This window comes from Mustela putorius, unplaced genomic scaffold, assembly GCF_011764305.1.
Source record: "Mustela putorius furo isolate JIRA1106 unplaced genomic scaffold, ASM1176430v1.1 tig00000695_pilon_pilon_pilon, whole genome shotgun sequence".
NCBI lineage: Eukaryota > Metazoa > Chordata > Mammalia > Carnivora > Mustelidae > Mustela > Mustela putorius.
This window is the reverse complement of record NW_025421447.1, coordinates 11,087,268-11,103,261: the sequence shown is the minus strand read 5'-3', so window position 1 is coordinate 11,103,261 and position 15,994 is coordinate 11,087,268. Positions and strand designations below refer to the sequence as shown.

The window sequence follows — 15,994 nt, the reverse complement described above, 5'->3', positions numbered from 1 at the left end:
CTGAAAGAGAAGCAAAGAGAAGTTTTTCATTTGTGCATTAACAAAGTTGTGATATTACTTCCTAGGGTTAAGGGGAAGAAATTGGCAATTCTGCTGAGGAGGTAAATATAAAACGTGTGTGTGTGTGTGTGTGTGTGTGTGTGTATAAAATATACATTCACGTGGTCTTAAAAACTCACATGCTCTTTGACCCAGAAATTCTACTTCTAAGAGTTCATGCTGGGAAAGCAAACCAATGAAAAGTACTTGCTACGTGATTAGCAAAAGGAAATTGACCGACTACACTGGAATATTACATACCCTTGAAAAAGAATACTATAGATACATAGTTGCTGATACATAGTTTTTGACATGAGGTAACATTCAAGATGTAACTCACAAGGGAATGAAGCCAATTGCAAAAGAATATACAGGGTATGGTCTCTATCTAAGAGTACATGCCTATTAAAAACTTAGAAAATGATATCCAAAAGAATAAATGAGGCCCCCAGGTAGTGAGATTACTGGTCATGTTTTTCCTCCTTGCCCATCTATAAGTTTATAACTTTCCTACCATAAACAAATATCATTTATGTAACCAGAAAGAGAGTTAAAAAAAAGTAAATTGAATTCTGTGGGAAAATAAACATTTACTCTAAAAATAAACTCTGAAGTTGGAAAATGAAAGCAAAAACATCTGCTTTCCGGACAGAAAGGATAGTTTTAAATTGCTAGATGGCCATGCGCTTCCCAGGGCCAGTGGGGTCCCCGTTGCCAGCCGACTGAGACGCCCAGCTCCTGGTGGGAGAGCCCCTTGCTCTCCTCCCTCTCCCCACAACCTTCTCTCTGAACTATACCTGACTCCACGCAGAGCTGAAGCACAATTTTATTATTTGCTGTCGTTATCAATATAGCATTTGAAATCAACTGTTCATTATTAATAAGCGGGATGCCTACTAATCCCCTCGAAAAGGAACAACCCCAAATTACTGTTTTACTCACATGGCAGCTGACTCACTTTCTCTAGAGGCAAAAGAAAAAAAAAAAAAAAGTGGTCCTTATCACCCATCATGGAAAATACTAATGAAGATTGATACATTTCCTTGGTGAGGGTGAAGCGGGAGGGAAGTCATTAACTGCTGGTGAAGAAAACGGCTCTGTGGCAATGACTTGCAGGTCTGGGATAACAGCATTCTGCAGGAATGCCCAGGCAGCCTCACACGGATTGCTGAGAGCCGCCCAGATCTGCACAGTAAGGAGCTCAGAAGATGCAGGCAAAAAAAAATATCTCTCCAGATTTGCTAGCCTGTTCATCAATTGGTGAGTACATTCTGTTATCTCACATCTATACACCAGAGCAGGTGGCAAGACACGCGCTTCCATAAAACTCAAATGGAAAAACTTTGCTCCGAGACGTAATAAATGTGCACAGTGCTCCTTGGGGGACCAGTGTGGGTCTGTCCAGCCCTGTGGGGCCAAAAGGAAGATGTGACCAGGCCCGCATTGGTCTGACAGGTCTGACTCCCAGGACACACAGAATAGGGGGGAACGAAGCCGTATGATGACTCATTTAGAATTGGTTCTGACTCTGCCCCCCATGTCCTACTGATTGGGTCATGGCTCTTAGGAGGCGTGCTGATGGGCAAGGCCGTGTGTCTCAGAGAAGACTTCAAGGAACGGATGCTCCCTGGCTTGGCTGTTGTGACCTACAGGCTCTGTCTCTGAGTGTCCAGCTCGGCATGCCTGGCCGCTGCAGCTCTGTCCCAGAAGCTGCACAGCGGCAAAGACGCTCGGCCAGGCTGTGCACCAGAAACCAAGCCCACTCAGGGCTGCCGGCTGAGCAGTCTAGGAATGGGAAGTGGGGCTCAAGAGAGGCTCCCAGCTCGGAGCCTCCAACACCAAATAATTCAACCTGCCCGACTGCCCTGCTCTTGAACATCCATACCCCCCACCCCCCATTTAACTTCTCTTGTCTCTTTGCAGTGAGGGGGTCTCTAAATTTCTGCTCAGGGTTTTTTTCCACCCAACACAAACCCCTGCAACTTCCAAGAAAAACACTATGCCTTTCAGGGTGCTTCTCACCCCAGCAACCAACAGATGCCCCTGAAGGTACAAAATGGCATATAAATCAGGCATGAACTGATCCCTGCCCACCTCTTAAAACCTGCCCCGTCTTTCCAAAGCCCACAGTGCAGCTGCTGTCCACTTCTCTGGGCATCCACTCCATCACAACATGACAGGAATTTCTCCCGCCTCTGAACCGCTTTGCACAATTTCCGGATCCACAACACCTGGACCTTTGGCTCCCTTATTCATTCAGATGTCAAAGAATTTCAGAGAAACTACTCTATGCCAGGCATTAGAGCAGTTAGCTGTCCCTGCCCTCAACAAACTTGAAGTCTAGAGGGAAAAATAAACAAGATAAAAACTGTGGTACAACTTAAAAAGCATGCCTTTAGAATACAGATTCCAAGAGAAAGGGGATTTTGTGTCCCTGCACTGTAATGTTTCTTGACTCCAGCAGTGCCTGGCACATAGCAGACATTCGATATTTACTGAATGAATAAAGAAATGGATGAACATATGAGTGTCTGCATAGCATAGCGCATGTCACCCAGTAGGGAGGAGAGCATTTGTCCAAAGATGCCTACATCTACTCTTGATTCAGCATTTCCTAGTGTGAAATATGGTACAAGGCACATGGGGGCCAGGGAACACTTCCTGAAGGACGGAGTGAAATGAAGACAGTGAAAGTGGAAAACTGAAAGCAGAAGGAACCTGTTCAGGGACTGGAGAAGCACACCCAGGAGAGGAAGCTCTTCTCAATTAAAGGCAATGCATTTTATAACCTCCCTACACAGCCACTGATGTCCTCTCTACTCAGATGTGAGCACTTCGGGGGGAAAATACTAGTAACTCCATACAGGACCTTGAAGCACAGATACTCCTACTTTGTTCAAGTGATTAGAGCCAGGCATGAGCAGTTCCAGATTCAGAACTCCAGAACCTACAACTTTCGAAAGGCAAGTGGATAAAGAGCCATGGGGAAAAGTGATCCTCACGCCTATTGCTTGTTTTCCCTCAAAGACAGGAAAGTCATCACTTCCCAGACACCCAAGGACAAGAATCCAGTGTTTTGCCAAATCAACTCCATAAAGCAATTACCACTTCCAAACATTCAATCCGACGGCTTCTACTGATTCAAGAAATTAAGAAACCATGCCGAACTCCTGCCTCATGCAGTCTCAGAAAGTCAAAGGGAATGCTGCCCCCTTTCATTTACCAGTGTGGACTCTACAGGAAGCAGTTCTAATCTTGTCAATAAGCATAAATTAAGCGTCAACTGTCTACAAGGCATTGGGTTATAGGTGCCATGCACTGGTGATCGATACATTCTATTGCAAGCAGACAAGAAAACAAAAGATGAAAGCTATGAGCATTTCAGAGCAAGGGGCACGGTGACAAACTTGAACAGGATGAGGGGCCAAACAGGGAATGGCGGAGGGCTACCTCTCGAAGGCCTCTGAGCTAAGAATTGAATGATGAGGAAGAGGTGTACGGGCAGCCCAAGGGGAGAAAAAGGCAAGAGCAAAGCCCCCAGATGGAAATGAACTTGAGTTGTTTGGAGCAAGGAAGGTCACTGTGGTGGGACCACAGTGAATGAAAACCAGGAAGAACAAACTGCGAGTGGAAAGACAAGGAGGAGGCAAGTCGGTAAGGTCTGACAGGTCCCTGGAAAGATCTGGGACGCTAATTGCAAGGAGATGCCACTGGAAAGTCTTAAGCAGCAAAGAAACATGAACTGATTTTTGTTTAAGACATCTACTCTAAAGGTCATCAAAATGAACACTTATTAGTGAGACACAGTGGTGAGCCGCCCCTCACTTTGCTGTCTGATAAAGACAGCATTTATCCACCGGCCAGCATCCACCAGCATCCTGACCAACAAGCGGAAAGGACCTCTTGGAGACCGGCTGCTCGGACTTCCAAGAAGGAGCTTTCAAATAAGCTCACTTATTCTGAAACCCAGCTTCCCCTCTTCCTGTGTCCTTCCCTCAGTGGATGAGGGTTAATAAATTAATAAATAAATAAATAAATAAATAAAAGGTTCTAAGCCTAAGCTTATAAATCTCTGCACTTTGAAAAAGTCCTGGAAAGAGGACGTCAGAAAGCCTGCACACCTAGCTCATATTTCCATTCGAACACTGACCTGAAACCACAAGACCAAGCTGGACCAGCAACCCCAGTTTATGGTTGGGGGCGGGGGGCGCTCCTGATCGCTTAGTTGCCCTGATGTCATGCCTGCTCCCAACCCCCAGCGTGAAGCAGAAATCAAGATATTCAAGACAGGTCAGCTCGACGGTCACCTGCTAAACGACCAAAACGGGAAAACACTATTTCAGTGTCCGAAACATCAAAAAGCAGCCCATGTGAGGCTCTATCTGTGGCGATACCATGCCAGAAATCTGGGCTAATCTGACTCTGCTATTCATAAATTCTCCCTCATGTGAAAGCCCATGTGTTTGGGAAAGGGAAATGAATCCAAGTCAATTTTAGACATTGTTACTTGGAAACCATCTGGAGTCCCTGGAAGCAGAAGAAGCCAGTGCATCCCCTGCCCTCGGATGCCCACCGGAATTAGGGCAGTATGCTTACCTGGGAGTTGCTGGTGCCCCGTTCCCCAGGGATGTCCCCACCCCCACCCTACCAGATGCCAGCTCAGGCTCCACTTCCCACCCAAGAAAGGTATTTGGTTTCCGCGAAAACCTAGTGGAGAACCCTCCATGAGTGAAGCCCGCACTTGAACTGAACCCAAGGCTGGGTTCTCGGCTTTCCACTTCGCTCGAGAGCTGCACACCTCCATTCCTCCGCCACACAGCAGCACGGGAAATCCCTCCCCAGGAGCAGAAGTTCCATGAAAAATCCCCTCTGCCTAACCCCCCTGTGTTCACAGCATGTCTGGCTTCGGAGGAGACCCACCAGAATCCTTATGTAACGTTAATAGATGTTGGCACCCTGCGGAGAGGCTCCTGGAGACACTAGCCCAGATGTAGCCCATTTTCGCGGCGGAGACAGCAGGCTGGGTCCTGCAGCTTCCTAGGACCCGGCTCTGCCAGACCGACCATAGGGCCTCTCTTTGCCCTCCCCTACCTGGCTGAGGTCCTCTGCTTATCTCATCTTCCAGAGGAGCCGGACCTCCCTTCCTGCAGCCTCCCTCCCTCTACTGAAACCAGTCTCAGGACCGAGCCGAGCGCAGCGCCATTCCACCGGCACCTTCCCGTCCCCCCTCCCCCTTCCCGAACCCCTCCCCAACACCTATCGCCTTAAGAAACCCGGCCAAGATCCAGAATCTCGTACAGCCCTAGTCCCAGTACACAAACACGGCGGGAGGGGCAGGCTCCGCGCTGCCAAGCCGACCAGGCCCCACACTTCGCCCCGGACCCCCGGGGAAGCCTGAACTCGGCGCAGGGGAGGGGGTCTGCGAGAGCCACTGCGGGTCGGCAGCGTTCGGCACCGTCAGAGCAAACACCTGTTTCCAGGACGCTCGGCGGCCGGGTGGGGGAAGAGGGGAGTCCCGGGCGAAGGCGGGGAGGACGGGGTGAAGGGGCAGCTGGGGACGCAGGTAAAGGATGCGTCACACTCTGCGCTTGGCAACCGGAGCCCGGGCGCAGCGGGCAGAGCCAGGGAAGGGCTCGCGGGGCTGGGAAGTTCCGAGAGGAGGGGTCGCGCCCGCGAGCCGTCCCGGAGGGGCCGCCGCAGGGGCCGGCAGGCAGCGGAGCGAGGGAAGGCGGAGGGCAGGGAGGCCGGGCGGCCGGGCGGGCTCCATCACCTGCGCGCCCCGGCGGCCGCAGGCTCGCGGGCGCGCACCGGGGGACCTACCTGCCCACCGTCTGGTTGGCCAGCTGGCGCATGCGATTGAACTGCTTCTTCATCGTGGCCCCGCTGCCGCGCTGGCCCGGGAGCTGGGCGAGGACGGAGCAGCCCGGAGCCCGCCGCGGGTTACATGGCTCCCGCGCGGAGCCTCCCGGGCGACGGCGGCGGCACTGCGGAGCCTCCGGGAGCCGTCTGGCCCGCGCGCGGCTCCCTCCCCAGGGCACCGCCGCCTACTCCTCCGCCCGCCGCGGCGCCCGCTGCCGCATCCTCCTCACGCGCGCCGCCGCGCCTGCATGGGGACGCCCGCGGCCGCCCTCGGCGCCGGCCAGGTCCGCCCGGCCGCCTGCCCCCAGCCCCTCTCCGGCACGGGGACCCGGGAGTCTCCGCAGGCTCCGGCCGGCTGGCCGGGTGGTCCCCGCTGCGCCTGTGCGGCGGGCGCCGTGCATTCTGGGACTTGTAGTCCTGCGCCGCTGCCCACCTTTCCTCGTGCGAAGTTTGCAAGGACCGAGGCGCGCGGAGGTGGGGGCCGGCGGGGGGCGGGGCGGAGGCCGGCGCGCGGGGGGCGGAGGCCGGCGCGCGGGGGGAGGCCGGTGCTTTGCACTGTGGCACTCCAGGGAGGGAAAGGTTTCACTGCTTTAAAAATAGCAAAGTGGAACCGGGACTACAAGAGCAAAGAAGGAAAGTGAGCATCTGTCTTTCATTGTATTTTAAGTGAATGTGAGGCACTGCTGTTTTGAATTCGCAGGAAGGAGATTTGTGCAGGCGGCAAGGGGCTCATAAAGTTGCCCAAAGCCACCTGGTAATTGCAGAGGTGCCCAGCTAAGCTTTCCGTCCCAGGGCCTGACGGAGCATAGCATGCATCCCAGAAGTGTCACCCTTAATTTTTACCAAACCCAAGAGGTAACCAGGAGCCAGAATGGAAGAAGGGTCTAATAACAGTGTTTCCGTGCCTATGGAACCAGCTTGACTGGGACAACTTTCTTGTATGGCAGTCTCACAGCTGGTCACAGGGGACCAAGGGGCATCAGCTGTGGCAGGCCTGGAGCCTTCTACACAGCAGTTTCCCATTGGCAGCTGTTGGCTCCTTGAAAAGGGTCCTGAATTTCCTTGTGCAGGCTCCATCCTTAGGAAAAGACAGCTGACCGCAATTAGGTTTTATCGTCCACCTGTCAAGTAAGACCAGGGTCCCTGTGGTAGGGGCTTTGGATCAGATAGGAGTTCGAATATTAGATTTCCAAATACCAATTATATAACCTTTGGGGGAAATATTGCATAATGTCTCTAAGTTTTCCCATCTCTAATAAAGAAAGAATACTGTCCAGTAGATAGCAAAGATAGAGAAGTGTTTGTAAATTAACACTAATTAAATAATAGGCATTTCTATGTAGTACGTGGGTTCATAGTTGTTTACTACAAATATGATTATAATCAGAATAGAGCAGAATGCCATTCCTCTGACAGACTTACTAGTCTGATAAATCAAAGAACTTTTTTGCAACGGTATATTTTGCATATGTTGATTATAGTTGCAAGATGTCCTAAATATGCTTCGCAGTATCTTGCTAGCCTGCTGCACAAAAGATGGTTTGAGGCAAGTCTTGGCTGAATGAACATGAGATCTTTAATTAATTGTGAATTTAGCCTCCGCTTATTAGGTCAGGCAGCTCTAGCCAATTAATAAGTGAAGGCATGATTTGCTCTTAACCAACTGTGCTATGCTTCTAATGTCAATATCATTTCTATACACACTGAAATTATTGCCACTTTGAGATATTTTTAGCAACCAAGGCACAGCATGGTTTTTAAATGTATAAATAAAAGAGATATTAAGAGTCACTGGATGACTTTGAGCACCACTATCTCTGCTGACATCTAGAACTGCGCTGTCCAAGAGAGTAGCCACTGATCACATACAGCTATTGAAATTTAAATTAATTAAAATTAGATGAAATTAAAAATGTAGTTCCTCAGTCATCCTCGCCACGTCCTAAGTGCCTAATAGCCACACGGGCTGTATCAGACAGTCCAACATAGAATATTCCTATCCTCTCAGAAAGTTCTATTGGTGGAGTGCTTAAGTGGTTCAGTCGCTTAAGCCTCTGCCTTCAGCTCAGGTCATGATCCCAGGGTCCTGGGTTCGAGTCCTGCATCAGGCTCCCTGCTCAGTGGGGAGCCCTCTCCACCTGGCTCCTGTTCCCTCTTTGTGTCTGTCTCTCTCTCAAATAAATAATTAAAATCTTAAAAAAAAAAAAAAGAAAGAAAGAAAGAAAGAAAGTTCTTTTGGACAACAGTAGTATTAGGGAACTCTGTAAGACAATTCCAAAATTATGCCAGTCCCTGTCTTCAACCTGGGGACATTTCAGTTCTAAAAGGGAACTTTCTACTTGTCCACAAACACAGCCTATCCTGCCAGGGTGTATTTTACTAACGGGTGGCTTCCTTACATATTTCCTGTTCTATGAACTTTTCCTCCCCTTGGGAAGCAGCTCATGTTTTTGTCCTTCCTACCCAGGGACGGGATGACAGTGCAGAAAAAAGAGAAAGGGGTGTCAGGTCTGCTCATCAGATCCCTCAAAGCAGGTTTCAGAAACACGCGTGAGAATAGACTTTGTAAAGAAAAGCAATTTTGAGTTTCAGGAATCCAGGCTTTGGACCTTTAATAGTCTATACCAAAAATGGTTGAAGTTTGAAGAACACACCATCTTGCCTTTTGTAGATAAAAAATTCCCAGGGTGTGAGGTGTTGAGGATGATGATAGGGGAGGGGAAGGGGAGAGAGGGAGAGGAAACGGAGATGACGCATATACAATTTGATTATGGTGCAAAAGGTCACTGCCTGTACCTATGAAAGGGGACTACACTTCACCATCCCAAGGAGGTCAAGATCAATCATACAATTCTCTTTGGACATAGAATATGCACAGAGTGATGGTTGTCACTCTTGAGCAGATTGGTCGGAGTCATTTTGGAATCCCCCCCCCCCTCCTCTTTTCAGTCCGCCTTACGACCAGCAATGACCAAGTATTACTTATCCTTTTCTGATTCCAATCACCTTTATACCTACTGCTATAAAATTTACACCATGTGAGTCTAAAGATGCTTTTTTTTTTTTTTTAAGATTTATTGGACAGAGACACACGGTGAGAAAGGGAACAAAATCAGGGGGCAGAGGGAGAAGCAGACTCCCCCTGAGCAGGGAACCGAATGTGGGGCTCCATCCCAGTGCCCTGGGATCATGACCTGAGCCAAAGGCAGGTGCTTAACTGACTGAGCCACCCAGGTGCCCTAAAGATTCTCTTAAACAAGGTGACAGATGTTCCCATCTTTGGGCAGTTTCAGTTCCAACATTTCAGCTTTCTTGACTCTGTACCCTTGCCAGAGTTTTATCATGGGCAGAATGTATTTTCCTACCTAGTAACTTTCGACTTGACTGTGTGTGACGGATTTGGCCAATGGCAGGTGGGGGGGAAGTGCAGTGGCCAACTCCAGCCTACACATTAACAGGCTTTATACATTTTCCCATTGTCCTCTTTACCTTTTCCACCAATCTGAGAAGCACTTTACCTAGCTGCCTATTGCCGCTCACCTTGGGCTCTTCCACAGACACCTGTGGACCAGACGGCACTGGAATTAATGAAGTAATTGATGAATTCATCTTAGAGCAGGTTATTTTAAGAAACAGATAAAGTGAATATATCTAAAGGGGAAAGAAGCAAGACGGAGACACAACCTTAGGCATGAGAAAAATGGATTTAATCACAGGTGCAAAATTAACTATGAGAGCATGGGCAATTTTATATTTACTTATTTAAAAATAAGCTCTGCTTTGGGAGGGGAGGGGGGTGGAAGAGAAATTGCTACAGATGTTTCAAAAGTAACAAGAAAGAGTAGACCAGGACCACTAAAGAAATTGAAAACATTGTCACAGAGTAACACTCCCCGAAGTAATCAGGCCCAGACAGTTTTACGGGGAGCTATTTAAGAGATTCAAGGAACAGATTAATTCCTCTGCTATTTAAAGTGTTCCAGTCACAGAAATAGAATGAAAGCAACCCAATTCATTTTATGAAATTGGCTTAACCTTGTTACCAAACCTAATGAAGATAGCACAAACACAAAAACAACCTACCAAGATCACTTACAAAATAAAAATTGTGAATAAAACGAACTCACTAATAAAATGTTAATAAATTCTAACAACATATGTGCTTCTGTACAAATGCACATACATCTTAATGGTATTTATTGAAGAATAAATAATTCAGATAAATTAAAAGATGAAAATCATGCATATCCTCGCTAACCAAAGATAACCACGCATTTATAAATATATTTCAAAAATGGAATCACACTTGTTAGGTCAATATGTTCTTTCCTGTCTTCTGTTATTTTAAATATCTCTGATTAACACATGGGTGGCTAAAACTGCACACATACTTGCTTCCTTGAGATCAAAATTGAAGAACTAGAATTTGTGCACTATGTTTTTTAAGCTTCTTTGGTATTACCAAATTATTCCTCTAGATAGAAAATGAAAACATTTTGCAGGCCCACTTCTTATGCACAAATTTTCTATTTTCCCCACACTCTGACCTACACTATAATACTTTTAATAATCTTACCAGGTAAATAGATGAGAAATAGCATTATAGTGCCATTTTAATTTGCATTTTTTTAAAAAAATCACATTAAAACATTTTGCCCACATGTTTCATGGCTATTCAGTTTTTCTTCAATGAATTGCTGATTTCTTCATGTCCTCAGCCCATTTTTCTGTGGTGGGGTTCCATACTTTATTGTTGATTTTTAAAAGCCCATTAGCTCTATTAATTATATTCATACTGTTGTGTCTGATGGCAAGACCTTTCTCTAGTTTGGCTTCTTCCTTTTAAGATCCCTAATGCTGATTTTTGTCCTCCATGAATTTTATATTTTTAATGTGGTCAGATCCAGTAATCCCTTCCTTTATGCCTTATGCCTTAGGTTTGATGCTTAGAAAGCCCGCCCTATCCCCAAATGATGGAAATATTCAACGGTATTTTCACCACAACATTTTATTTGTCAATTCTCTTTATGTATACTAAATTTTAAATGCGACATTTGGGTTCAAAATGTTAACTAAAGCTAGTAGTTTTGACTCATTTCTTCCTCCGATGTCATTTGGAAATAACTCATCAAAGATAATAAATTCTATGTCACTTATAGAAATTAGAGAAAGAAGGGCACCTGGGTGGCTCGGTTGGGTGGGTGGCTGCCGTCAGCTCAGGTCATGATCCCAGAGTCCCAGGATCGAGTCCCACATCGGGCTCCCAGCTCCACAGGGAGTCTGCTTCTCCCTCTGACCTTCTCCCCTCTCATGCTCTCTCTCGCTCTCTCCCTCTCAAATAAATGAATAAAATCTTAAAAAAAAAAAAAAGGAAATAGAGAAAGATGCCACTCACAATCTTGGTGGAGAATGGCATGGGTGATTTTTGGGTGAGGGGAGAACGGACCAGGCAGAATTTATTATTCTTTGGGGGAAATTAAATGAAGATCTACACCATCTCTGATAAACTACCTCCCCTCCCCCGCCCCCCAGTACCTCCCTCTGCCATTTCAGCCACCACAATCTGGACTAACCAGACCTCTCTATGTGAGAATGAACAAAGAGAAAAAAAGACTGAGTAGTTGAATAGTAAAGATGATGGTAATAGATCACATCCTTAAGTACTACACTAAGTACACTTAACCCTTGAACAGCAATAACCCTCCAGGTGTGACTTTTGACTCTTCCAAAACTTAACGTCCAATAGCTCACGGTTGACCAGAAGCTTTACTGATTACATCGTCAGTTTGCACATATTTTGTATGTTTCAGGTACTATCCATCATATTCTCACAATAACTAACTTTTTCTTTTCTTTTTGGTATTTCTATGCTACACTGCTGGCAAGTTTTTTCAAATTGTTCTAAGTCTCCAAAAACTTTGTCCAACAGATTTACTGAAAAATAGTCACAGATAAGTGGACCTAACAGTTCAAACCCATATTGTTCAACATCCATGATCTCATTTAATCCCTAAAAGAACTGTGGGATCAGGGTTTTATCAGGATACCCATCTTACAAGTCACAGCTCAGAGGGTTTTGGTGAATAATGATTCACGTGCCACAACTGGGATCCCAACCCAGGTTTGTCTCGTTCAAATGCCTGTGCTTTTATTTTATCTATGAAACAGGGAAGCAAATCTGAGAATTCAGAGAAATGTCCCCCGGTGAAAGAGTTAAGCAGGAAGTAAGGGAAAGGCAGTTTTGAAGTCTAATTTGCATGTTTGGTGAGAATTGAGAGAACATTTCTTTGATATGGCAGGGTCTGGCTGCCACGAAAGATGGCCATATTAAATAAGAAAGAATTCTTGGATCAATGGAATTAATGAAATTCAGTAGAGACAGGAAATGGCAGAATTGGTACTGCCCAGAATGGAAAGGGTGCATTAGGAGATGGGCTGGAAGAATGCTCCCAAAATCCAGAGGAAAAAGTAAGTAACTCAAAGAAATGAAGGGAAAAAGGAAAAGAGACATGGAATCGTATTCAGAAAATTCAAAAAATATGTAATAGAATTTCCAGAGCAGATGATGGGGAAATAAGCATAAAAATGTTAAAAAAATTTTTTTTTTTGCAAAGCTGAAGAAAGACTCAAATCAAAATCACAATGATCACCAAGTTCCAGAAAATATTACTGTGGAAAGGAAAGGGGGAACCCTACACATATCTTGGTAAAACCTCTGAATTTCAAAGATACATGCTGTGTTGTATATTTGAAAGTTTCTAAGGGTAAATCTTAGAAGTTCTCATCACAAGGAAAAAAAATGATAACTATGTATGGAATAAGTATAATTAGACTTACAGTGGTGATTATTTTGCAATATACACATATAACAACTCATCATAGTCACACCTGAAACTAACAAATGTCATATGTCAATTCCATGTCAATTTTTAAAACCAAAAACAGCAATAAAAACGAAAGCTACAAATACGTTTAGGTACTATTCAGAGAAAAGACATTTGTCTCTGAAGAGAAGCTAATTCTCTTGGTACCTGCAACACTCAATGCCAATAAAATTTGGAACCACATTTCTAGAGCTCCAACAGAAATAGGTTGTGACTCAAGTGCAGTTCAGAAAGTCTACATCTGGTCCAACGTTCACAAACCAGGGCAAAAGAAAGTTATTTTTAAACGTGTAATGACTGGAAAGGTTTATAGGCCACTCATTCTCTAAACTATATTACTAGACCATCATTCTTTCCAAAAGAAATTTTTTTTTTTTACTTTTATTTATTCATTTGACAGACCGCGATCAGTAGTCAGAGAAGCAGGCAGAGAGAGAGGAAGGGAAGCAGGCCCCCCGCTGAGCAGAGAGCCTGATGCGGGGCTCGATCCCAGGACCCTGAGATCATGACCTGAGCCGAAGGCAGAGGCTTTTACCCACTGAGCCACCCAGGCACCCCTCCAAAAGAAATTTTTTAAAAAATCAAAATAAAGATCAAGACAGAGCGATTTCTGCATGACCTTGGGAGAGACAATGATTTCTTGAACACGACACTAAAAACTCTCACCTTAATGGAAATATTGGCCAATGGGAGTAGTTCATAATGAAGGACTTTGGTTTATCAGATGACACCATTAGGAGAATGGAAAAAAAAAATAAAAACCATCCTCAGTGTGCGAGAAGTTGTTTGCACATACAAAACAGTCAAAGGACTCAACTCCAGAATCCTACAGTCCAATAGGAAAAAGGTAGAAAACCTAAAAGAAAAATGGACGAGACTTGGACAGCACTTTACTGCCCAGGCAAAGCCCCCGTGGCTAAAGAGTATGTGAAAAGTTGCTCGGCGTCATTGCTCAGCCAGCGTATGCCGACGGATAATACAGCGAAACCCACAGCATACCCACAGCATCGCTGCTATTGAGAAACACAATTAGAACCGAGTGTGGGTGAGGACACGGAGCAACGGGAACTCGTGTTTCAGGCAGAGGGAACTCGGTCTAAGCACTTCAGAAACTGTTTCTTTCACGTTATCTGCTAAGGCGTGGCCATAGGCATACCCCATGCCCTAGTCATTTCCCCTTTCTACAGAAATGTGCGCCTATTTGCAACAAAAGGTAGGCGCTAGAATGCATCCGCAAAACTTTTGATAGTCAAAAATTGGAAACGATGGAAATGCCCATTAACGTAGAGTGGTAGGGACACCTGGCTGGCGCAGTCCATAGAGCCTAGGCCCTTGATCTCTAGGTCCTGAGTCCTAGCCCCATGTGGGGTACAGCGATTTCTTCAATAAATAAACTTAAAAAAATCAAAAGGGGTTCCTAAGTGGCTCAGTTATGAAGCATCTGCCTTTGGCTCAGGTTATGACCCCAGGAGCCTGGGGTGGAGCCCTGCTTTGTGGGGGATGGTGCACCTGCTCAGTGGAAAGTCTGCTTCTCCCTCTGCCCCTCCCCCATGGCTCATACACATGCTCTCTCTCAAATTTGTAAATAAAATCTTTTAAAAAAATAAAAAAAAAAACAAGCCAATAGAGCAGAGAAATGAAAGGTGATACACTCAGGTAGTAGAAAGCTATATGACAAGGAGAATGAATGCATTCACCCAACAGTGGGTAAAAACACAGACGAACCTCAGCAGAAAACAACAACAACAACAACAACAAAAAGCGCTAAGCAGGAAAAGGTAGCCTTGGAAAAGTACTTTTCATTTGATTCCGTTTATATAAAGCTCAAAACCAAGCAAAAACAAATTGATGGTAACAGAAGTCAGGAGAGTGGGTGCGGGTACAGGGGGAGAAAAGTGTGCTAGGAAGAGGTCAGTTTGTCAGCCTGACCCCTGCAGCCCGTCAGCTGAACAATGAAGAGAGGTGAGAGTGGACGGGGGTTCTAGATCCTTCGGGTGGCTTATATTTAGGGGGACTATAGTCCTCGTTTTCCTGGGACAGTCTTTGATATGCCCGTTGTCTGGCCTTCTGTTGGATAGAGCATTTGTCCCAACAAAAGCCTTCTGATCTGGACGATAAGTTTTAGGGTCATCCCTGCTGGACCCTGTCTCCACCCGACCCGTTCCCCTTGGGAAGTGTCCGTGTGAACCCTTATCTATGTGGCGTGCAACAGAAGCACAGAGAGCTCGAATCCTGTCCTGGGTTTGGAACAACAGGAAGGACAGAGGATTCAGCACGCCAATCTGAACGGGGCCACGTTACTCAAAGAACCCCAGTGTCCCCCTGGAGACGCCCAAGCTGACTTTTTTAGCCCGGAGGTCCCTTGGCTGAGCATAACACCAAGGAAGCAAGACCACACTTTCTGAGGAGCCCTTAAGGCTGACACCAATAAGAAGTGGAAAGTCCCTAGACTTCCCTCTCGGTAGCCGTGGCTCTAATTCTCTGACCCGGATGCTAGGAAGCACATCGGTCCATCTCAAACAACCCACGTTGGTTGAAACAAGATCCTCTTGTCTCGAAGGATATACACTGGTATTCCATTTTTAGAACAAAATCCAGGAACGGTGGGTCCTTCTTTCCGTTACTAGATAAAGGGCATTTCTTGACATTTGGAGCTGACGTGAGCTTTAGAATGTTAAAGGGGACTTGCTATAATCTAGGCATGTGGGGAGTCAAGATTTCCACGTTGAGCCAGAACTGGAGGACGGTGGCTCACCGCCACGTAATGATAACCACGGATATTCACTTATAAGGCTGCTGGTGATGAGGACAAGGTGATTCTATTACTAGTAGTACTAGTGATGGTTAATTTTCTGTGTCAGTCGGACTGGAGGAAGGGATGCCTGCATCGTGGGTGAAACATCGTTTCGGGGTGTCTGTGAGGTTATTTCTGGAAGAGATGGCCTCTGAATCAGTAGACTGTGCAAACAAGGACCATACACACCAATGTGGTTGGATGCCATCCCGTTGTGGCGGACTCAAACAGAACAAAAAGCGGAGGAAGGAAGGGGGGATTCTCTCTCTCTTCTTGGGCTGGGCCGTCCGATTTCAGCAATCCTACATCAGAGCTCCTGGCTCTCGGGGCAACCTCAATCTCTTATATCCTCCGAATATGGTAAATTCTCATTCATGTTCAAACCTTTGTCTAGGCTGTTCCCTCTGCCCGGAATGCA

At 46.2% G+C, this 15,994-nt stretch overlaps 1 protein-coding gene across 4 annotated transcripts in view; it reads right to left on the bottom strand.

The window, feature by feature from the left end:
- Positions 1-6,283, bottom strand: part of ARHGAP44 (Rho GTPase activating protein 44) — a 165,815-nt gene extending 159,532 nt beyond the window's left edge. For all 4 annotated transcript variants that reach the window (XM_045083405.1, XM_045083406.1, XM_045083408.1 and 1 more), the window contains exon 1: positions 5,860-6,283. In XM_045083405.1, the coding sequence (XP_044939340.1) occupies positions 5,860-5,912 (53 nt within the window). In that variant the 5' untranslated portion in view covers positions 5,913-6,283. The remainder of the gene's footprint in view (positions 1-5,859) is intronic.
- Between the last annotated feature and the right edge of the window lie 9,711 nt (positions 6,284-15,994).